Source organism: Motacilla alba, chromosome 21 (genome assembly GCF_015832195.1).
Source record: "Motacilla alba alba isolate MOTALB_02 chromosome 21, Motacilla_alba_V1.0_pri, whole genome shotgun sequence".
NCBI lineage: Eukaryota > Metazoa > Chordata > Aves > Passeriformes > Motacillidae > Motacilla > Motacilla alba.
In genome coordinates this window covers 7,355,530-7,379,537 of record NC_052036.1, presented here as the reverse complement: position 1 = coordinate 7,379,537, position 24,008 = coordinate 7,355,530, and the positions used below count along the sequence as shown (strand labels likewise).

General features: G+C 51.1%; 1 protein-coding gene across 2 annotated transcripts in view; it reads left to right on the top strand.

The window, feature by feature from the left end:
* The window catches only part of EPHB2 (EPH receptor B2), a 125,698-nt gene extending 105,801 nt beyond the window's left edge, over window positions 1-19,897 (top strand). Inside the window, exons 7-16 of one of the 2 annotated variants that reach the window (XM_038159484.1) lie at window positions 3,418-3,580; window positions 4,162-4,270; window positions 4,415-4,482; window positions 6,580-6,702; window positions 7,074-7,321; window positions 7,963-8,178; window positions 10,891-11,040; window positions 14,926-15,119; window positions 15,943-16,098; window positions 19,142-19,897. In XM_038159484.1, coding sequence (XP_038015412.1) covers window positions 3,418-3,580; window positions 4,162-4,270; window positions 4,415-4,482; window positions 6,580-6,702; window positions 7,074-7,321; window positions 7,963-8,178; window positions 10,891-11,040; window positions 14,926-15,119; window positions 15,943-16,098; window positions 19,142-19,250 — 1,536 coding nt within the window. In that variant the 3' untranslated portion in view covers window positions 19,251-19,897. The remainder of the gene's footprint in view (window positions 1-3,417; window positions 3,581-4,161; window positions 4,271-4,414; window positions 4,483-6,579; window positions 6,703-7,073; window positions 7,322-7,962; window positions 8,179-10,890; window positions 11,041-14,925; window positions 15,120-15,942; window positions 16,099-19,141) is intronic. The other variant, XM_038159485.1, reaches the window with a different exon arrangement.
* Window positions 19,898-24,008: the final 4,111 nt, after the last annotated feature.

The following is a 24,008-nucleotide window of genomic DNA, read 5'->3' as shown; positions in this document are numbered from 1 at the left end:
GCACTTCCCTTGGCACAACTTGAGGCCATTTCTCCTTGTCCCACTTGATGGGATACCTGGCTGGGAGCACAAATGTTCTTGGGCTGCCCCCACAAGTGGTGGATCCCTATGAGAGTCCAGGTGCTGTGGATGCCACAGATGCAGCCCCCGTGTGGCTGGCAGGACCCTGCTCCCACACATCCCAAAATGCAGCTGTGTGATGGTTTGGCACCAGGCCCTGGCGTGGCTGTGTCCTGCTATGTGTGCCCCCAGGACCATGGCAGATGTCACTGTGCAGGCTTATAGGAACTCTGCCAAATTCACTCAGTTGACATTTTTTTTCTTGGCTTTTTCACTTTCAATTTTCTTTTTTTTTAAATACGACTTTTTAGAAGCAATTTTTATAAATCCTTTGGGTGTCTCACAGCCTACCCATGTTTCAAGAGACTCTTTCTTTGTTGATCGGACTTTGGTTTCAGCTTCAGTTTGACTCATGGGAGGGGGACCCAGATAAGGACTCAAAATCAAACCAGTATGTTATTTTGAATTAGGATTTCCAAACTCAAAACAAAATAAGCGGGGAAAAAATACCCCAAACACCACAAACTTCTGCTTGGACTTGGGCTTTAAACCACCTGGAATGCACTTGGCCTGCTGGAGGAACCCAGAGAGGTGAAAGGGGAAAAGTGTTTGAGGTGAGTGTGCAGGTCCTGGAGAGGTGATGCCAAGGAGAAAGAACAGGTTTGATAAGGGAGGGTGGAGAGGTGTAAATGGTTTTTCCTTGTGGTCTGGGTTTAGAGGAGAGCACATCACAAGCACACCTTCCTCAGCCAGGCAGATGTCAATTTCCCAGACTATCAACCACCTTGTAGGCTTAGTCATTACATTCCATTTAAAATCCTCCAGGAGCAGGGATGAGGTTCTCCAAAAGAGTTGGACAAATTATTTTAAAACCACTGTGGTGTTAGTGCCCTCCAAGTGCCTGGGAGGATTCATCCAAGCCCTTGAGCTCTAAAACTGTAAACATTTCCTGACCTATTTCTCTCCTCGCCTGCCTGGGAAAGGTCCAAGGGAGTGCTGAGGCCTGATCAGACAAACGAGGCCATGAGTTTTCTGTGTGCTCATCTTTCCTTGGTGTGTGTGTATCTGTAATTGAGCTTTTCACTGTCATCAGTCTAATCATCAGAGACCCCAGTGACAATCAGGAACCTTCAGCATCAAGTCCAGATACCTAAAAGAGACATTGTAGTTTTTAGAAGGGAAAAGTGTTTCTGAACAGTGTTAATAGTGGACATCTCCCAGGTGTTTCACAGAATCATAGGATGGTTTGGGTTGGAAGGGACTTCAAAGCCCATTTCATTGCACCCACTGCCATGGACAGGGACACTTTCCATAGCCCAGGATGCTCCATCCAGCCTGGCCTTGGACACTGACAGGGATCCAGGGACAGCCACAGCTGCTCTGGGCACGCTGTGCCAGGGCCTCAGCACAGAGAGAAATTTCTTCCCAGTATCTCATCTAGCCCTGCTGTCTTTCAGTCTAAAGCCATTCCTCCTTGTCTTATTCCTCCATGTCCCTACATGTAACGCAGAGCTCTCCTGCACTCCCTGCAGAGGGATCTGCCATCAGCATCTCCACTCCTTGGGTTTGGCCACACACTTTGAGAAACACATTCCTGCCAGGTCCCTCTCTACCACCAACCACACCAGAGCACTGCTCAACCAACAACTTGAGACACGAAATTAACTCCATTCAAGGCCAGGTTGGATGGTGTGGGGAGGCCCTGGGACAGGCTGCCCAGAGAAGCTGTGGCTGCCTCATCCCTGGAAGCATCCAGGGCCGGGTTGGACACTTTGTCTAGTGGCAGGTGTCCCTGCCTGTGGCAGGGGGTGGAACTGGATGAGCTTTAAGGTCCCCTTCCAACTGAAACTGTTCCATCATTCATATGACCACAAGATCCCTGACAGGAAGGTACAGCCAGGTGGGTGTCAGTCTCTTCTTCCAGGGAAAAAGCAATAGGACCAGAGGACATAGTCTCAAGCTGTGCCAGGGAGGTTCAGGTTGGACAGCAGGAAGAATTTCTTCATGGAAAGGGTGCTCAGGCATTAGAAGGGGCTGCCCAAGGAGGTGGTGGAGCCCCCACCCCAGAGGTGGGGAGCAGAAATGTCTCCATGCCTCCATCTCCATCTCCATGTCATTTCAAAGCTGGGACGGAGGTCAGTCCCTTGGTCACACCCTCAGTCACACTTATGGAGTTCCCCAAACCTCATGTCTCACTTTCTGCCCGTCCCTGCCAGAGTCTCACGAGGTGACCCCTCCTCACTGAGGGTGCAGGGGGCGTCCTGTGTAGTGACTTGAAGTCAGGGACTCACTGGGAACTTGCTAGCTCAGATTTTGAGCTGCTGCTCCTCTGTTCTATCTGGTGATCTGCCAGCGCAGCCTGACCTGCCAGACCCGAGCAGCAGCCATGCAGGATGGATGAGCACCTTCAGTGTCACACAGCCACTGGATTCCAAAATCTGTACCTGCACCTCCTTTCCTTGGGTGCTTGCTCATAGCTGGGCTTTCCTAAGAGCTCTTTGTTTTCCAGAAGCATTGTGCTGTTGGCATTGTTGTTTTGCTCTGACTTTTGGGACTTCATGGCAGCCAGGCTCCCAGCCACTTTCTCTGGCCATGTTCAGGACCCTCTGTCACTGTCCTCTGTTGACTCCATGTCCCTGGGAGACAGGGACTACCTGTTCTCTTGTATGAGGGAATCCTGCCCATCCATCAGTGCCTCTGGATGAAGGGCGCAATTCCTAAGGGCATTGATGGAACCATCATCTACAGGATTATGTGACTGCTCCAGTCCTCAGCTACAAAACTGCAGACAAGGGGCAGAACAAAAGTTTGGAAATAGTTTCACTGTCACTTTGAAATATGCTCTTGTGGTTCCCAGCCTTGGAAACTTGGCCGTGGCCCCTGGAGAAGCAGGCTCTGGGCAGTGGGGCGGAAGCAGAACTTCTCCTGATGTCCAAAACCCAGTGTTCAGGTGGGCTTTACCTCCTGGCAAAGGGAGATGGGAGTTGGGGAAGACCAGACAGACTGTGCTGAGGCTGGCTAAGGCACAGCAGGAGGGGGTGGGGGAGGAAGAAAGTGCTAAGAGAAAAGCACAGAAGAGGGAAGAAATTCCCATCTCCATTGACCTCAAGGCTTAGAGAAGCAATGTGAGTTTTGTAGCTCCTGCCTTCTTTAGAGCCTTTCCTGAGAGGTGGTGAATAGCCCAGGGATATCCATACACACTTCCCTGAGTCTCTGTCTCCCTGCCAGGAGGAAGGACCTCTTTGTTCAGACCTTGGTGGTCTCTCCACACTTGTCTCCTGCCCTTCCTTCCTTCCAGAAGCACAATGCCCGATTCTGGACTGGTTTTTCTGATGATGGATTTGTTTTTCTTGACAGGATCTGAGCGAGTTGAACTCGACCACAGTGAAGAGCCCCACCAACACTGTGGCAGTGCAGAACCTCAAGGCTGGCACCATCTACGTGTTCCAGGTGCGGGCACGCACCGTGGCCGGCTATGGCCGCTACAGTGGGAAGATGTATTTCCAGACCATGACTGAAGGTGAGTCTGCAGCTGCTCTGTAAAGGTGACTCAGGGTCTAGAGAGATGTGGAGATTGACAAGCAGCTGGTCCCCTTGCTGTCATGCCCTTCAAGGGTGTCTTGAGAAATCATATGCAAGACCCAGAGAGAGGCCTCATGCTTGTTCCATGCAAAAAAGGCCTCAATTTCTGCCCAGCTTTTCTGTTGTGGGGATGTGTCTGCTCAGCTGGATGTAGAGGAAGCAAAATTTATGTTTTCTACCTGCACAGCTGCTGATGACAAATACAGAGCCATGTCTTACTTTTCTAAATTTGTGCTGCTAAATAAAACAGACCAAGCCAGTTTTTGGGCCCTGGGGCCAAGGACAAGGCACAGCATGCATCCACAGGACTAAACCTTCCTCCCAAAAGGAATGGCTTCATCCAACCTTCCTTCTGGGACACATTCCCCAGCCAGAGGGGAGTCCTGACTGTCCAAGACCAAAGCCATGCCAGGGATCGAACATGGCCCATGCTCAGGGCTGTCCTCTGACTTCAATGACCTTGTGAGGGTTGGCACATCCCATGCCACAGTAACTTGTTCCCTTTTCTCCGTGTGCCAGCCGAGTACCAAACCAGCGTGCAGGAGAAGCTGCCGCTCATCATCGGCTCCTCGGCGGCGGGGCTGGTGTTCCTCATCGCCGTGGTGGTCATCGGCATCGTGTGCAACAGGTAGGGCAGGCTGAGACACCCCAGAGCTGGGCAGGGCGCGGGCACTGGGGACAGGGGTTGGCAGGGAGGGGACAGAGGTGTCCCTGCAGCGCAGCCCCAGCCCCGAGGGGCCCATGCTGTGCTCAGGTCTCCCTTCCCTTCCAGAAGACGGGGCTTCGAGCGGGCTGACTCGGAGTACACGGACAAGCTGCAGCACTACACCAGTGGCCACAGTACGTACCGGGGGCCCCCCCCGGCCCTGGGGGGCCGCTCGCTGCTCGGTTCGTGCTCCTGTTCACTCGGGGCTTGCAGGGAGGGTTCCGGGCAGGGTGTGCATGTGTGTGTGGGCAGGGCAGCTCCGGATCTCCCCTGCCCCTGATCCCTGCCCTGCTCTCAGCCCTGCACGCTGTCAGGTGCCGGAGTGTCTCCTCCACACCTCTGTGACAAGCAGCACCCCCTGAAGCATCACCGTCTTCTGTGCTGCAGCGTCTGCCACCTCACCATGTCTTGCTCCTCCAGCTCCTGAGCTTTGCCCGTCTCCTGGGCAGCAGTGAGACTCCTTCCCTGACCCGTCCCTGTCCTGCAGAGTGCTGTCCCCCTTCAGGAACCCACAGACCTTTGCCAGAGCCCATCCCAGTGCTCCCAGATTCCCAGGCAGATATATCTATATATAGATATATAATACAATACCTAACATGCCCTCTCTTGTAGCCTCCCTCTTCCAACATCCTTGTGCAAGGCACTCCCTCACATCCAGCATTCCTGCTCAGCCTCGCTGCACAACCTGCCTCACCCCAGTGCATCCATTTTCCCCCATCGCAGGAAATGTCCAGGGCCAGGTTGGACAGGGCTTGGAGCAACCTGGGATAGTGGAAAGTGTCCCCGCCCATGGCAGGGGGTGGAATGAGATGAGGTCATTTAAGATTCCTTTGAACCCAAACCGTTCCATGATTCTATGATCAACCCCTGCCTTCATGTCCCTGAAATTCCTTTCTCCCCCCTCACTAGAGACCTGTTGCTCTAATCTTGCTTTATTCCAATCTCAGTTGGGATTTTCCTCGTGTTCTACTTGCAGCTTCAGGATTTCTGCCCTTTTAATACCTTATTCCTGTACAAATCCAGGCCTTGCTCAGAGCATGGAAAACACCAGTAGTGTTTCCACTCAGGACTCACTGTTGCTCCTGCTTTTACCTGGTAAACATGTCCCCAAAGGCAGAGCTGCAGCCCTGTGCCCCAGCAGCCTGTGCTGGCTGCCTCGCTATCACTTACCAGGAAAAATGACACTTTTCAGGAGACATTATGTAAATGCAGCTCTCAGTTGTTTGTCAGTCTGAGCTGCAAACACACGTTCACACGTTCTCCCGGGGCCTGGTGTGGGATGTGACAGCTCCAGGCTGGGATGGGTTTAATCACTGTGCCTGCACCACTTGGAACAGGCCTGGTGCCACGGGATGCAGCAGAGCTGATACAGCTTGGCTGCCTTTTAGCCCCTTCCTCACCCAACACACCTGGCCAGGGCTCAGTTCCTGCTCAGTCCCCAGCAGTGGTTGCTGTGCAGACACTGCAGCAAATTGCCAAGGCCCAGGGAGCTTGTGAGTCCTGCAGAACCCCCTGAATACAACCAGCATCCTGGAGGTGGGAGTCAGTCTGGTGCTCTGTGGGGCTCCTTATTTAGGGAGCTGTGAGCTCTGCTCTCCAAATAGCCCATTTTGGAGTGAGCCAGGGGCCAGAAAATTAGTAAAGAAAGGGGAGAAACAGAGGTGAGAGCTGTCCCACAGTGCAGGTGACTGGGATGTGGCAGCAGCAGTCCAGCCTCACCAGGTCCCTTGGCCACTGCCTTTCCCATGATGTGTCAGTGTGTCCCCTGCTTGGCCTAGCAAGAGGAACCTGTCTTTTGTGATTTTCCTAGTGTGTCCCACTACTTCTCTTGGGGCTCCTAAGAGGGAACCCAGCCTTGGGCAGCCGTGCCAGTCAGGAGAACAGGGCAGACTGGACTGTCCCTCCTGCTTGCACAGCTCCTGGAAGGGTCAGAGCTCCTGGAAGATCCCCCATGGAGGAGTCTGCAGTTTGTAGTCCAGGCTCATGATGTAGCTCCTTACTGCCCCAACAATGACCTGTGGGCCAGCGTTCATTAAAATCAGTTTTAACAGTCTTGTGAAACATGGCTCTGCATGTTCATTCTCAAACTGTTTCTCTCTGTCTGCTTTGTGCCTTGATTATGCAACTTGCTGAGGTAAAAAGACCATCACTCAAACCGTTTTCTCTTTTCCTTGATGCCAACCATTCCAGTTGCATCCATCTGTCTGACTCTCTCCCTCACCTTTACGCAGTGACTCCAGGGATGAAGATTTATATCGATCCTTTCACCTATGAAGATCCCAATGAGGCTGTCAGGGAATTTGCAAAAGAAATCGATATCTCTTGTGTCAAAATCGAGCAGGTGATTGGGGCAGGTAGGTGACCTGGGAATGGCTGGCTGGCCCTCAGCAGGGCAGGCTCCTTCATGGTGCCAGGATTTGAGAGGATTTAGCCTGATGCCACTAAGACTGATGGCACTAAGATCTTACTTAGCCCCAGGCTGGACTAGAAGGAGCAGGGGAGTCCAGTGCAGGAGAATCAAGACCATCAGTTCCCATGTGCGTATAATCCCACGTGCAGTGCTCCTCACAGATGAGTGTGGCTGGAGGGTTGGAGAGGGAGGGAACACGGGTCAGGGGTGGGTGCTCAGCTCAGGAACAGGCAGGGTGGGCACAGCTGAGCCAGGATCCTTCAGGGGGCACAGCAGTGGTGGGGAAGGCTCATAGGCCCTACCTTGTGTTCACAGGGGAGTTTGGTGAGGTGTGCAGTGGGCATCTCAAGCTTCCAGGCAAAAGAGAGATCTTTGTGGCCATCAAGACCCTCAAGTCTGGCTACACGGAGAAGCAGAGACGGGACTTCCTGAGTGAGGCCAGCATCATGGGGCAGTTTGACCACCCCAACGTCATCCACCTGGAGGGGGTGGTCACCAAGAGCTCTCCAGTCATGATCATCACTGAGTTCATGGAGAATGGCTCACTGGATTCCTTCCTGCGGGTATGATATCTGGGAATGATATCTGCAGCTTTAGAGGCTGTGCTAGCACAGAGGGGATTTGGGGGAAGGTTCCCTTTCCAGTGGCTTTCCCAGCCTGATGTTCCCTGTCACTGGAGCAGCTGCTGCATAGTCCAGAGGTCTGTGTTTTGGGAACAGAGCTGGGGGTGACAGCACCAGGGTTATGTGTCTGTCCACTCATCCCAGCGAGAGGCTGTGCCTGCCTGCCCACAGGCACATCCAGACTGACCCATGGACACCCATGGAGGGACAGTCTAACACAGCTTTAACCCAGCAGGACTCCACCTCCAGCTACTCTGTCTAAATATTTTCAGTTATGGGTTTGAAGTGGATAATTGACTCTGTTGAAGGGAAGTAACCTGGTCAATGGGAATTGATTATCCCTTCTGAGCTCTCCTGTGCAGGGTGGGTGCATTTTGGGGTGACAGCAGCTGCCATAGTGATGCCCTTGGGATGTATGAGGTGACTCCCAACCCCTGTGAGCTCTGCACTCCCCACCCTCCCTGAGAGGGAATGTACTTGTGGCATATCCTGGCATAGGTGTGGAGAGAGGCTCCTGGCTTCTGCCTGGCCAAAAGGGGCTGTGAATCTGCTCCTGTCACCTGTGTCTGTGTGTCCCTCAGCAAAACGACGGGCAGTTCACGGTGATCCAGCTGGTGGGGATGCTGCGGGGCATCGCCGCGGGCATGAAGTACCTGGCGGACATGAACTACGTGCACCGGGACCTGGCCGCCCGCAACATCCTGGTCAACAGCAACCTGGTGTGCAAGGTGTCCGACTTCGGCCTCTCCCGCTTCCTGGAGGACGACACCTCCGACCCCACCTACACCAGTGCTCTGGTAATGCTGCAGCCAGGGAGAGGGAGAGGCGGGGTTGAAGGAAGGAGTGGGAGAGGGAAGGAGGGACCTCCCCCTTGACAGCAGGGAGCACCTTTTCAGGGTGTCAGCAGCGAAAAGGTCCCAGATGAGAAAGAGTAATGAAATAAACTGAAGAAGATATTCCCTTGCACGGTCCTGTCATTCCTGTGGATAGTTGAGCCTTCCTCCAAACACGTCTGCAAACACACACATGTCCCTGAAAAGCCCTTGGTTGGGATCATGCTCTGTGCCCTCCCTGTATGATTCACCTGGCATCCTTTGAGATGCGACGCTGTCCTGACAGATTTGTTGCCAGGGCAGCTAGTCTGGGTTTCTTACCATCACTGTCCAGTCGTGCTGCCTGCTGTCCTTCCTCATGTCATCTCACTGACTCAGCCCCAAGAAGAATAGACTGAAAGTGTAGGAAGTGTGGGTGGGTGCCAGATACTAGATACTGATCTTCCAGAGTGTATCCAATTTAAACAGAAAAACACTCCTAAAAATGACTTCATGTTCATGTAACAACTTCCTAGGAACACCTTGGTGCCATAGATGCAAGTGCCACCAAGAACTTGTGGCTCATGTCAGGCTGCAGAAGGTGCCCCAGGACCAAAGGATTATTTGGTTTTGCTCAGTGAGAGCTCAGCCAGGAGTTCTCATAAATAGCACACAGAAATTCTCTGTGCAGTGCATCAGGATCAATGCCCATGTCAGGAATCCTTGGAAATCAGTGTTGATAGAGCTGGGGCATGACCTGTAGGAAATCACCTCTCCTGGGTCTTTTGAAGCTGGCAGTGATGAGATGCCTGGCATAGCTCTTAGTAAATTTTATCAGTAGCTAAATACCTAACAAACACCTAAAAATGTGTGCGTTTATTCTCATCCCTGTAGCTTCAGACATCAACTCATCCATCTCACACAGCCATCAATGGTTTTTACAAACACTAATAACATTTATTTTTCATATATCCCTTACAGCCAATTAAATTTCCCTTTGTTAACTAAATACATGGTGTTTACTGCTACTGCTGTTCTCTATCCCTGGTTTTAATGCCTGTAGCTTTTCTCTCTAATAATAAATTCGTCATCCCTAATTTATTCTCCTTGAACTGTGGGCACTGTAGCAGGATATTTATTATCCATAATGACAGATTATGTACACCTACTGTATCAGAAGTATCTTCCTCTGCAAAATGGTTTTTATCATCATTCTCCCAGTGACCTTGTGTCCACGGGTGAGCAGAAGCCACAAGTTCTGGCCTGGGAGGTTCGTGCTGGACCTTAGGAAAGTCTTTGGAGTGGTGAAGCTCCAGGTCAGACCCATGGAGATGGGAGGTCTCACTGAAGTGAGTTCCCACAAGAATTCTCCAAAGTCTAATTTCTACTTTAGGACTTCTTTTTAGCCACTTTTAAAATCCACTGCTTGCCGGGAGTTCTGTCAGGAGTCTGCCTGATGGAGAGGACATCCTGTTTGGTATGGACTGCTTCATCTTCCCCTCTTGTGGAAAACAATATTTTGTCTGAGGTTTGTGGCTGTGAAAAGATTAAGAAACATTATCTTTTTTCATTATTCTGGCATGTACTGGGGCTGAGTACTGTGAAGTCCTGGGAGACCCTTAATAAGACGTGGCAGTTGTTCATTGACAAAATATAATGTTTTTTAATCTTCTCACAGCCACAAAACACAGACACTTCTGCTTATTGTTTCAGCACAAGGGAAGATTTTCCCTTCATAAGGTCCCTTGAGTGAATGGCTCAAGTCCAAAGCCCCTGGTAGGAAATCAGGAGGCAGGAAGGGCTTAAGCAGAGCCTTCAATCCCTGTGTCCCCATTTGTGTGTGCCACTTCTGTGCTTAACTCCTCAGTGGGAGTGGAGAATCCTGATTGCTCCAGAGCTGGATGACAGAGACCCCAGTGCCCACCCAGTCTTATCCCATTTCCCACCAGTGACCCCCCCCCATCCTATACTGAAGGATCAGAACCTGCTGGATCAGGTGTAGATCCACAGACAGACTGGGACATCAGGACTAAGGCCAGAAATGACTATTGCTGACTTCAGAGAGTGGAAGCTGTAGATGGCTGAAGAGGAAGGTGTTCTAATTCCCTTTATTCTGCTCTGCAGGTAGCCAGGTGACAGCAAAAGGATAGAGGGAGATCAGTTTGGGTTTTTTACATTCCTGGCTATTCACTTTCTACCAAAGACCCTCTTAGCACCATGGGCATTTTGCCATGCAGGAGCAGGAGGCAGGGGGAAGGAGCTGGCCTTGGTTGAGATGGTGACAAGGAGACTGAGGGGACAGCTCTGAGTGACCTTCAAGGCAGTAATGAAGAGACAGAGCCAAACTCTTTGCAATGGCACCAGATGATACAATAAAGGGGTCATAGACAAAAACATGGCTGGTGAGGTTCAAGGTGAGCAACAGGAAAAGCTCCTTCCTCAGGAGGGTGTTGGGACTGGTCACCAAATGGGGAGAATCATCATCATCATTGAAGACTTCCAGCATGGCTGGACAATCCACATCCACCCTGAGGGACAGACAGGCCTGTGCTTCCTTCCTTCCTAAAAGGAATTCCTTCCTAAAAGGAATCCCTCCTAGTAGGGATTTTACTAGAATATCACAGGCAAGTATTGTGAACACTGCTGTTTTTCAGTTGCTCCTGCTCTCTCTGTTACCATCCCATTTTTGTCCTGCAGGGTGGGAAGATCCCTATCCGATGGACAGCACCTGAGGCCATTCAGTACCGAAAGTTCACCTCGGCCAGCGACGTGTGGAGCTATGGAATAGTCATGTGGGAGGTGATGTCCTACGGAGAGCGGCCCTACTGGGACATGACCAACCAGGATGTGAGTTCTTGGGAAACCAGGGGCAGAAACACTGCAATGGAGAGCATTCCAAGCCCAAACGGTGTCCACAGCCTGTCCCAGCCTGTGGCATGTCCAGAGCCTTCCCTGTTGTGGCAGATGTGTCCAAGGTCAACACCCTTGGAAGCAGTAATGGGAATAATTTGGGGATTTTTTCTGGCCCCATGGTGCTGCTGTGGCAGAGATTGGGGATGGCACAGCACCCACTGCACAGGGTTAAGGGGAGCACCCCAGAGGTGTTGGCAGGTGCTGAGGAAGGGAAGGAGATGTCCCTGAGCTGAGAGCCTCTGGAGCAGAGCTTCATCTGCTGGGATCACAGACACTCCAGGAAAGTCTGTTACAAAGCCACACAATGGCTTGGGTTGGAAGAGACCTATAAAGATCATCTCCTTCCAACCCCCTGCCATGGTCAAGGACATCTCCTAGATGGCCATTAAATCTCCCATGGGAAGCTTGCCCTGTGGTCTGTAAGAAACCAAGTAATTTGACACAGCTAGAAACCAAAACCATGAGGTACTTCATAACATGGTCAATTTTAAATATTACTTTCCTCTGCTCTAATTCAGGTCAAACAGTTACATGCACTCCTTGCTCCGGGGATGTTTCCTGCAAGGATTGCCCCTGGCTGCAGTCCCTGCCCTCAGCACAGCGATGGCATTTCCATTCTCCCTGGTCCTCTTGGTGTGGTACCTGGGGCTCAAAGCCCAGAGGATGCTGCACCTACATGTGTGTCAGAAGACCACATTTAACACTGTCTCTCAGAACAGCTGCCCTTCCTCACGTCATGAATACTCAGGATGTAACATCAAGGTCCTGAGTGGACCTAGGGGATGCAGAAAGCTCATCCTGGCAGTTGCAGTATCTGCCTGGCTTCCACTGTGTCTCAGAGCAGCTCTGGAGAGTGGGAAGCCTTGGAAGCCTTCAGACATGCACTTCATCTCCACCATCCTGTGGGCTCCTAAGGCCTTGCCTTACAAGGGAGAGAGCGAGAGCCAAGCTCCCTGTCCCTCCTGTCTCCTCCCTGACTCCTGTCCCTCCTCCTGTCCCTATGGCAGATCAGACCTTTTCCATCTCAATAGATCTCCATCTGTTCCACATCAGGTTTCTCCAGAGTGGGACTATTTCCTCCCTGATGCCTGGTGGGAAATTTATTAATATGAATTCCTAAGCCTGGAGCAGGGGTATGATTCCTTAGAACTTTTGGCTGTTCATAGCCTCTGCTACACCAGGAAAATGTTTCGGTTCTTGGAGGCAGAGGGATGGGACTTAGGGGTCTCAGCAAGGACAATTCCATTCCTGCTAAGCCATTGTTGTCACCTCAGTTTCAAGCATGACCTGCCCCAGATGTTCCTGTACCTTCCCTGTGCCTTGTCCTTCTCCTGGAGCTCTTCCCTCGCTGGTTTCTCCCGCCACGGCTGTGCAGCTGCGGCAGCACCGATCGCTGTGCCGGGGATGGCAGAGCTGTGCCTGTCCCCTGGCACCTCCCGCTGCGTGTCGCTGTCGCCAGCCCCTGCTCCCCTTTCCGTGCCGCAGGACACGGTGCCCCAGAAGCTGTCACCACTTAAGCACAGCTGGTCCTGCTGTGGAGGAGCGTGGCGGATATTGAGGGCAGATTACCCTCCTGACCCTGGGGTGTGAGCGCCTGGGGCGGCGGCTGGGAGAGGACATGGAGAGAGCTGGGGCTGCCTCTGGGATGAGGCTGATGGCAGCGGGACTCACTGGGAACAGAGAGGAGTGCTTGGTGCTTGCGTGGTGCTGGTCCCAACCCTGCACCTCCCCTGCCGCTGGCCGGGGCAGACCTGAACCCAGGGAGCTGGGCTGGGGCTCAGCACCCCTTGGGAGGTTCCCTAAGCTGCACAAAGCACATCATTAGCCATGAAATACATGAGGCTAGAAAAGGCTCTGAGATCATTGAGTCCAACCATCAACATAGCACTGCCATGTTCACCCTAAACACGTCCCCAAGTGCCACATCCACACACCTTTTGAAGCCTTCCAGGGATGGTGACTCCACCACTTCCTGCACAGCCTGTTTCAATGCTTGACAACCCTTTCCCTACCGTCCAATCGAAACTTTCCTTGGTACAGCTTGAGGCCACTTACTCTAGTCCTGCCACTTGTTACCTGGGAGAAGAGACCGACACTCCCCAGCTCCACCCTCCTGTCAGTGACTTGTAGAGGAGTTACCTGTGATCAGACCTTCACAGGCCCCATGGGGCCACCACCATGTCCAGCCAGGGCAGCAGAACTGGGGGAGGGCTCTTCCATCTGGCAAATTTTGGCAGCAGCAGTGCCAGCCCTGTGTCTCAGGTCAGCCTGCCCAGCACCTTGGCCATACACAACAGTGCCTGCAGCACCTCCGAGTCCATTCTCTGTCTGGAGCCACAGACCATCTCAAGCCCTGCCAGATGCCCGTCTCACACGCTGGATTATTTGGCATAGATCAACCACCAGCTCTTCCCTGCTTCTCTCTCATTCCCATTCCCAGTATCCTTAATTTTCTCTGTGTAGTCTCCCTACTCAACAATATGTCCACCACCACGAGTATGTCTAGACTTCACCAGGATGGGGGCACAGCCCTAGGGAATCCCACCAGGAGGATCTCTGTCTTTGGAATTGTGCAAGACATGGCTGGACAAAGCCATGGCAGCCTTGATCCCATGGTGAGAATAGCCAGAGTCATGAAGGTTCTTCCTCAGGATCCCTGAGGGAGGTTCTGGCACTCTTCCTTCCCTTGTCCATCATTCCCATGGAGACTTCATCATTTTGAGATCTTCTCCTGATTTCTGCAGTATTCTCAGTTCTGGTTTTTGTCCTTACTTCTGGGTTTTGTTGCCGTGCACAAGCCCATCTCCGGCTCCTTCTGCTCATCCTTCAGTGCCTGTGCTCTGCACGGCCAAGGAGGCAGGAGAATCCTGCCTGTACATGCCCCTGTCAGAAAAACGGATATTCCTGAAAGAAGTGGAGCAGCTTCGTCCTTGTTTGTCACCCAGGAGAGGATCGAAGGCTGCAGGTGCAGAGTGGCAGGGAAGTGGAGTTCCCCTTGAAGAAGATCCTCCAGCCCTTGTTCCATTCCAGAAGATCCTCTAGTCCTTGCTCCAGCCCTTTTGGACATTGCAAGACCAGACATTTTCCTGGATTGTGTGGAGCAGTAAGGAATGACCAAAGCCTTTTTGGATTAGCCTGGAGCTGCAATGTAGCTTTGTCAGGGTGTGCTGCAGCTCTTCTGTGCACACTGCAACCATGTATTCCTGGGCCTGGCTCTGCTGACTGGGATCTGAGTCCTCACCATGGAGTTTTCCACTTGCACAGGCCTGCAGAAAGATCCAGCTGTTTCTGCTGACTGAGCCACCCACACCATGGCACAACCCTGTCACCTGGACGAGCTGGTTTGTGTCAGGAGCACAAAACACCACTGGGGGATGGAAAACTCAGGGACAGGCTCCCCTGTCTGTAACTCAGCCTGCTTCTCTGGACGGAGATGTTTTCCCAGCAAGCTGTTTTGCTGTGTCCAAGGAAAGCATGATCCCTTCTCTCTGACTCCCCTGCCTGCAGCTGTGGGATCACACATCCTGTCAGGGCAACAGGGGTGCTCCTTTCCCCAAATCAGGAGACCGGTCCTGACAATCAGCCACCCAGGCTGGATGGCTGAGCAAAGCTGGTGGCACCTCCCAGGACACCTCACACCTCTCCTGACCTGCTGAGGGCTGGAAGTTACAGTGTGAGGTGGGGACGAGATGGGAAGGCAGCAGTGAGTACAGGCTGCAGGATCAGTCATGTCAGTCACCCTCAGGATCCAGAAAAGGCACATTATGGATTAAATAGGTTTTATCACAGCTGTATCGATGCCTCTTTCTCTTCCTGCAGGTGATAAATGCCATTGAGCAGGACTATCGGCTGCCACCGCCCATGGACTGCCCAAATGCCCTTCACCAGCTGATGCTTGACTGTTGGCAGAAGGATCGGAACCACAGGCCCAAATTTGGGCAAATTGTCAACACCTTGGATAAAATGATCCGAAATCCAAACAGCCTGAAAGCCATGGCGCCTCTCTCCTCTGGGTATGTGTGTCTGTCCTCTTCTTGTCCTTTGGCTCCTCTGAACAGGTCTGGTGTCCTCTGGGTCCTGGTGGCACCATCCCTGCACCTCTCAGGAGCTACTTTAGAGCTTGGCCTGTGCTTGATCCTTTATAGGGAGAGCATTAAAAGATCGTAGAATTACAGTTCAGGGTGGAAGAGACCTTAAAGCCCATCTCATTCAACCCCTGCCGTGGGCGGCGACACCTTTCCACTATCCCAGGTTGCTGCAAGCCCCATCCAAGCTGGCCTTGGACACTTCCAGGCTTGGGGCATCCACAGAACAGGGAGACAGATGTCAAGGTCCCTCTCCTTGGGCAGCTCTGGTGAGCACAGGCAGCTCTTGGACAGTGCACTCTGCATATAGAGGAGCACCTTGGTTTTGTGTACATGGGGATGCTGGGGTGGTGGGATTGTTCTGGTATTGCAGTCCCACTGCACTGGGAGCAGATAAAGCCCCTTGAGGCAATGTGGAGTTTCCCTGGGCTGGGTGGGTTTCTCCAGCTTGTGGGAAGCACTGCTCCTATATGAGAGTGAGCTTTCTCCCCCATGAGCAGCCAGAATTTAAAGCTGCATCCCATCATCTCTGGTGGCTCCTGCCTCTCCTGCAGGAACTGATCCAGAAGGGCTTCCCTGATGCTCTGCACAGTCCTTCCTTGGCAGAACAGTGATTTCTGGGTGGAATCCCACACTACAAGGCAGTGTCTACGCTGGGAATGATGCTGATCCTGTGCCTTAGCTGCTGGAGGGTGCAGGAACAGTTGTGCTTGCAGCTCTTGGTCTGTCACTGCCCATTTCTGTGTTTCAGGATGAACCTCCCCCTCCTTGACCGCACAATCCCAGATTACACCAGCTTCAACACTGTGGATGAATGGCTGGATGCCATCAAGATGAGCCAGTACAAGGAGAGCTTTGCCAGTGCTGGTTTCACCACCTTTGATGTAGTATCTCAGATGACTGTAGAGTAAGTGCCCAGGCTTTGAGTCCCAAAGCACAAGGAGAAGTCCCAGCAGTTTTGCAACAATTGGTATTGAATTAGATATTATTTTCATATGATGTAGTTTTACTATTATAGAATTGTTGCTTTGTGGAGCCAGTTCTAAACTATTCAGTCTCCGGGCCATGTGTCTGTCACTCTGCACCTGCAGAATTCCTCTCCCCTCTACCAGTCTGTGACAGTGAACACCCCCACCAGGGGTGTCCAAACCCCTACATGGGACAAACTGAGATTTCAGGCTGGCATCAGACAATTCTCCAGAGCACTTCTGAACTCTGCACTCCTCTTGGATGGCTGATGTATTGATGGAGACAAGCATGGTGCAAAGCTCTGCCTAAGAAAGGCAGAATCACAGAGTGGTTACAGTTGAAAGGGACCACTGGAGGTCATCCAGTCCAACCTTCCTGCTCAGCTTCTAGAACTCCTCACTCAGGATTATGTCTGTGGAAAGAGATTTCACACCCTCTCTGGGAAGTCTGTTCCACCCCCACAGTAAAGTAGTTCTTCCTCATGTTCTGGTGGATCTTTCTGGGCATTCATTTCTTCCCATTGCCTCTCATGCTGTTGCTCTGCCACATGGAGCAGAGCCTGGCTCCAGCCTCTGCCGCATCTCCTCACACACATCAATAAGATCCCCTTGTGGGGGGTGGTTTCAAGTTTGTGCTGCACCCACTAAAAATGTCCTGCATCTACAAAAATTATCCTGCAGTGACAATTGAAAGTGACAATCAGCACCTTAGCAAGTCCTTCAGAGAAATCAGGCAGGTGAAATCCCACTTTGGGAGGGTTTTGAAATCCCTTGGGGCTGGCTGGGACTTTGATGCCTCTGCTGAAAGATTTGTGGCTGGCTCCAGGTATCTCTAGAAACCCTCAGAAGGGGCCAAGCATTAGAGCCATCTGTAAGGGCTGCTGTGTCTCTGAGCCTAGTGGCCAGGGAGGTTTTCAGATTTGTGCCTAAATCCAGATGCTTAAATCTACCAGTGAGTCAGAATCCATTCACTCAAACAGCCACTGTGACTTTCTCTGGCTTTTTGTTCTTATTTGCTGCTGGGAAGTTCCCATGGCAGTTCTGACTGTTTTGGGACAGCTGTAATGCAATCCCAAGGCCCTGGGGATGATTTTGGCACAGTATTGGCTGGGTTTATACAACAGAAAGAGAGAGAGTCCACGAAATCTGAAGGGTAGGGAAGAACTTTGATCGAAGAGAGGTATCAGATCACAACCCACCCCTGCCTGGGTTCTGCTATTTGCAATATCTGACAGTGGGCAGGATGCAGACAATCCAGCTAACACTGACTGTTCTTTCACAGACATTCTCAGTGTCCCTTAAATGCCAATTCTCCAAGTCCCTTACCATGTCCCTCAAGTCCTCTCCAAGAGCCTTCACCACAATTCCAAGGGCATCCTCAGCTCATGTGCCACTAGTTTTGGCAAACTTCCATTTCACATTCCTCACCTGCTTGGCTGAATGTACAATAGAGAGGACAGTCCAAGTCCTTTTTCCTTGGAAAATTGTGGTTTAACAGGACTTGACACCACCCCCTGATGTTCACTGGCCTTTGCAGAAGCTGATAGGAATGTCAGTGGAGCTGCTGGTTCATCCAGATTTGGAGAGCCAGCAAAGTGTGAATGTTTCCTGAAAACTGACTCAGTTCCCCAAATCCACATGGTCTGAACACTGACCTACTGGAAAGGGTTCTCACTGGTTTGTCTGCAGGCTGGGACACCTGGGACACCAAATTATCTTTCAAGAGTCACAGAACCATTTGAGTTGGAAGGGACCTTAAAGCTCATCTTAAAACCATGGGCTTTAAGACACTTTCCACTATCCCAGCTTGTTCCAAACCCCATCCAGCCTGGCCTTGGACACTTTCAGGGAAGGGCCAGCCACAGCTTCTCTGGGCAACCTGAGCCAGGGCCTCACCACCCTCTGAGCGAAGAATTCCTTCCCAATATCCAATCAAATATTTAATGTCCAGGGCAGAAGGCTTGGAATCACAGGGTTGTGCAGAGCTACAGTCTTATTCTGGTTCACAGACACAAGTGAAGAATTTTTTCCAGCCTTAGGTGATCCTCTTTACCCTTCTTTGCCCAATAACCTCCACTCTAAACATGGCAAAGATTTTGCCACTCTTCCCCTTGAACGTCTGTTCCTAACCCTCAAGGACAAAAGGCACCTGAAATTCCTTCAAGTCAGGTTTGGGTCATGTGGCCTCCCATCCCCTGATGGGAGGAAGAAGATCTGAAGATTTCATGACTGAGGTTTATTTGCCAAGGGGAAGATGAGAGCAAACTCAGCTGGAGACACAGATAGGACCAATTTAGAACCACACTCATGCCCTCGGCATGACTTTGATTTCTCTCAGATGTCTAAATCTATAAAAAATAGAAGCTGTCCAAAAATGAAATTGCCATGATTTAACAAAAGGATAAGTGCAAAAATTAATCACTTCATGGTCTTATCAGCTCAAAGGAAAAGCATCAAGAGCAGCATCATCTGCATATGGGGGTCACATCTACACTGAGGAGAGGCAGCACATCCCTGTCCTGTGTCTCCAGGGGTAGAAAAAACGGATTAGTGTGTCACAAAATGAAAGAAAATCCAAAACAGTACATGGGTAAAAAAATTTAGGACAAATTGACTCACAAGCAGAGAGCAGAGCCTGTGGCATTTTGTTTCACACTTTCTGTTGAGGTTCAGGACTCTGAGGCTGCTGCAGGTAGGTAGAAAGTACAAAGATTGGACAATAAGCAGGAAAAAGTGAAAGAATAGATGTTTCACAAGGTTTGCATCCATTTGTTGCCTTCATGAAAGAAATCTGTGGATACTTCAGCTCTCTAAATACCATTCTCATGGACTCATAGAATCAGGGAATCACAGAATCACAGAATCCCAGAGTGGTTTGTGTTGAAAGGGACCTTAAATATCATTTTAAATACCATCTATGATCTTGTTCTGCTGTGAGAAAATACCTCCTGATATTTGTGTTTGTTTCCTTTCCTCCCAAAGGGACATTCTGCGAGTCGGGGTCACTTTAGCAGGACACCAGAAGAAAATTTTGAACAGTATCCAGGTGATGAGAGCACAGATGAACCAAATCCAGTCTGTGGAGGTTTGATAGCTGCCTGTCCTCCCACTCCTCCTCCTCAAGGCCCTGCTCCCCTTTGCCCCTGTATGTCCAAGCTCCAGTTCCTGAGTGTTCTGCATGGACCAGAGACAGGCAGCTGCTCTGAGGATCACGGCAGCAGGAGGGAACACCCTGTCCTCAACAATGAGAAGTCACCAAGAGCTTCTAGAATTTAAGCAATGGAAAAAGGGAACAAAAAGAAAAAAAAAGACAACTATTTTGAAAAAAAAAACAAAAAAAAAAAAACCCGAACAAACTACAAAATATTTTTAAATAATAATAAAGCAATTGCATTCTTGAAAAGGGCTCCAAGACCAATGGGAGTCTCCAAAGGAAGAGAAAAGAGCAGCTTCATGTTTCCTCTTGCACAAGGCGGCTGCAGCTGGACCCAGGCACCTCTGGAGCAGTGGGACTTCTCCAGGAAGAGGAATGCAAGGAAAGGCTACGAGAAGCACATCTCTTCCTCCCGTGGGCTCGGGGAATGCCATGAGCCAGGCCTTTCCCCAGAGCCCCTGTGAGTAGATCAGATGGGGAGAGCTGAAGCTCTTTGGTGCTGTGAAACCAAGTGCATCTCAGAAACTGATGGACTCCTTCAAAAGCTGAAGACTTTTTTTTAAAAAAAAACAAAAACAAAACCACAACAAATAAACTAAGACTAGAGGAGGCTGTTTCCGACAAATGAGAAGGAATCTGTAATGCCTGGGGGGTGGGGATGGGGAAAACCAATCCTTTTTACATCTCTTATTTTCTCTTGTCATGGAACAGTTTTGTGAGTGACAGTTTCCTAAGGGTCCGTCCATCCACCCTCCAATGGCATCGTGTCTCATACATATCATTGCTCAAGACTTTTAGTGATATCCTTTCTAGATGCCAATGATCTTTTCCCAGAAGACTTCCCAAGTACAGTATGTAGTAGTTTTTGATTACAAATGCTGACGTGTACCTTTATTTTTCAGTTGTCATTGTTGGGAGATTTGTCCTTTTACATTGTTTTGTTAACATCAGTTTGTGAGTTTGGGGTTGGAAATCTTCGGTCGGTTGGGGGTTTGGTTTTTTTTAATGAAAAAGAAATGACATCTCCAAGCATCATATCATCCAAGAACTTAAATCCCTTCCCTGTGGAAGGAAAAATTGCAGCTTATTGACCGTATGCCAGGAGAAAAAGGTTTTTTATATGCACATTTCCTCCCGTTTGCTTATTTGTTCTTTCCAACTGGTTGTGGCACGACAGATGTTTGTGGCTGTTGGGGTTCCAGGTGTTTGCCAAAGTGAAATGGCCACCAGTTCAACTTGGGGGTGAGCAGCATCACAGAGGGGTTGGGAGGGAAATGTGGGAGGGTGGAGGAGTTTTGGGAGGGAATGATGACTCCACAGCTGGCTTCAGAGCCCTTTGGAAGTGTCTGGCTGCTGAGGAAGGTGTTGGATTGCTGCATGGGAAAGGCAGGGCAAGCACAGTCCTCTCAGAGGAGCTCGTGGCACAGCATTTTGGAGAGGGGATTGTGTTACCTCCAGGTGGGGATGGGTTCCTGCAGGTGCCAGGCTGTGCAGGTGGGCTCTGTTGCTTGGGGACCCTGTCCCTTCGTTGGGTGGTGCAGCTTCAGGCTCAGCCCCTCACATCCAAGAGAGCCTGGGACAGCAAAAAGTCCAATTCCAGCTCTCCAGAGGCAAAATGCTGTGGGTGAAGCTGAATGATCAATCAATGGGTTTGTAAAGAACTGAAAAAAAATTCTTTAGTTCCTGACCAGGTCTTTGGAATGTGTGAATGGCACCAGCTGAGCGCAAGGAGGTGCAGATAGAATCGTGTTGTTCTCTGTGCCCAACACCACCTTGCACACTTTGAAGCATTCCACACGTGGTATTTTCACACCCGTCTCCTGGTCATGGCCTCAGGACTGATGTTTACAAGCCCTTGTCTGCCATTGCTGTGTCATTACTGGGCTCCTCCTTGGTTTTGGCAGCAAGGAGTGTTGAAGGCACGTTCACTGGGAGCTGCCTGGCTGTATTTTCCAGGAGCTGAATCCAAGAGGAAGTGTGTCTGCTGTGGATGAAAATCCCAAGCTGTCTAGACCTCTGTGGCCAGACATCATCTCCCCAGACTGCATGTAAAATATGAGGCCCTTTATGAAATACTTCTAGTATTTTCTACTGCCAGACCAGATCCAAAAACAAAGCCCTTGCAAGTGGCATCAGAGCAGTCTCTACAAGTGAGACTTCTCTCCTGAGTTCTTGCGCTGTCCCAGGGTTAGGTGCTCCAGCATCAGGGGCTTTTCAACTGTCCTTCCAGCCCCTGTTAATCCAAAATCTCTAGTGCAGTGTTGTGTTTATGTTTGCATCCAGCCTAGCCCTGGGTTTGCAGCTCTGGGCCTGCCTGTAGTTATGGGAACCCAGCATGAGGTGTGTGCTGGGTGCCAGGGTCCTGTGCTGAGCTCAGTGCCCACAGGGCATCCCCTGGGACAGACCCAGCATCTCCCTGCATGGCTGGCAGGTGGCACAGAGTAGTGTGGAGCGAGGGGCAGTGGGCTGTAGGCATGGGCTGTGCAGATGGTACCTAGATGGGCAGCTCTGCCCTAAATCCAGCCTGGTTTAGCCTTTGTATCCAAAGGGATTCTTGGAATGCTTTTGCATCCAAAAAGCACTTGCTCCTGGTCAGGTAATGGGCTCAGCTTTGAAAGGACATAAAGAGTCACTGGAGTTGACTATACCACAGGAAGTGTTTGCAGAGGGCACACAGGGAAACCAGGAGCTCCCAGGTGTGCCCAATCCCAGTGTGGTGTGGGAGCCTCCCCTGGTGTCCCACATTGTGGCTGCTGTGCTTTAACAAGGAGCAGTTGTCACTGTGCCCCAAAGGCATGTGAAGCTCTCTGATGGTAGTGCAGGGTGAGGGCAGGATGGTGCTGTGCCAATGTCCAGCCACAGCCAGGAGTGACCTCGTGCCCCAGAGCTCTGCCAGGAGAGCTCTGCCTACAAAACTCACCAGCAGATTCCTGTGGGGCAGCCATGTGGAAGGAGCACATGATGCCCCTCACTTGTCCTCCCCAGACAGTTCCTGACTGTTCTCTGCCACCCGCTACATTCCTGCAGACACTAAAGAGGAGCAATGCCCAGGCAGCATCCCTACAGAGCCACCCAGGCCTTGGAAGGGCACTTCAGCTCTTCTTCATTTGGAGGCATTTTGTCTCAATGCACTGAATCTCCTCACTGGCTGCTTCAGACACATCTACCTGCCAGACCCAGCCCACTGTGAAGGACAGGTCCCAGTGCCACAGCCCCCAGAGCTGTGGTAGCCATCTGCAGGACAGAGAAAGCACATCCTTGTCTCTTCTTCTGACCAAAAATCACACGGTGGCGGTGGTACTAGAGGTACCTTCCCATCTGTTTATACCAGACACGGCTGTGAACTCTGTGTTTGGCTGTGTAGGACTAATGGAGAGCTGGGCTAAAACAGGCATGGTCCAGAAAACACTGCAGTTTTCTGCATCCTTCAGCTCTCCTGGGAGCACGAGGAACCGAGTTCCTGTCAAGTGCTTTGGTTGTAAACGCCTCTGGCACATGCTGCAGAGTGAGGGCAGAGGCACTGGAGTGACAATAACATATTTATTTCATGGGTCTCCAATGTACTGCTACGAAATGGGAGTCTAACGGAAAACTCAGCCTGTTCCAAGGGGAAAAGGCACTTGCTAACATTGACACTGTGAAATGCTGTGGTGCATGTGCATGTCTGCATGTGTGGGTACGTAACAAAAATCATCACATGGAGATTTTCAGGCAGCTTGTTGCAATTTTCACATGTCCCCTGTACCTTTCAAGCTACCTCCCAGCCCTTCCCTTCTCCCGTTCCCATTTCCTGCTGAGAATCAGCCTGTGGATGGCATTCGGTGGGAATGCTGAGCAGCTTGGAAGTTCTCAGTTGGTTGGACGGTGATAAGTTCAAATCTTGCAGAGCATCACAGGGCAGAGCAGAGGAAGAAAAGCATATGTGGACAGTAAAAAGTAAAAATATGTTTTGTGGTCATTTCCAGCTGTTGCCACTAGCCGATTTGCTGTAATTACAGCCCGGGGTGTGAAGGAGAGAGGAAAAACAGCCCTCTAAGATACAGCACTGCCATGAGGAATCACTTGTCCTAGTGGCTTTGGGGACACAAAACAGGGCACTGTGAGCTGCACATCCCCTCCCTAAAGGATCTGCTCTCCTTCCCAGTAAACTCTCAGAACTGCCTTTCATGAATTAGTGGAGATTTGTGCTTTTCAGCAGCTGAGGAGCTTCTCCTCTCCATTACATCCTCACTGCTGAGCAGCAGCTTCCAAAGGCAGCAACCCGTTTTGGGGCTTCCCTGTGACCCAGATAAACGTGGCTGTCCCAGGGTTTCCCACTGCTGCAGAGTTCCTTTAGTGTCTAATCCCAGGGTGGACTGAGATCCATCCCATGGCTCCACTGCAGTTGTACAGCAGGGTCAGCTCACAGGGATGAGGGAGAGCCATGTGCAGGGCAGGGGCTGGAGGACCTGGGGACACAGCAGAGCTCCATCCTTGTGAGCTCTGCCTTGCAAGATCAGCCACACAGGGAGTGCTGGCTCCTGTTAGCCCTTTCCCCAAAGCAGGATCCTGCTCTCTCCACTGGCTAATGAGCACTACCCAGAGCAGCTCCCTCCTGGCCTGGCCTGAGCTGAGCTGAGGAGAGGGACCTTCATCAGCATCAGCTGCTGGCTGGACTGCAGGGCTTTTCTCACACTCCCTGGAGCTGTTCTTGGA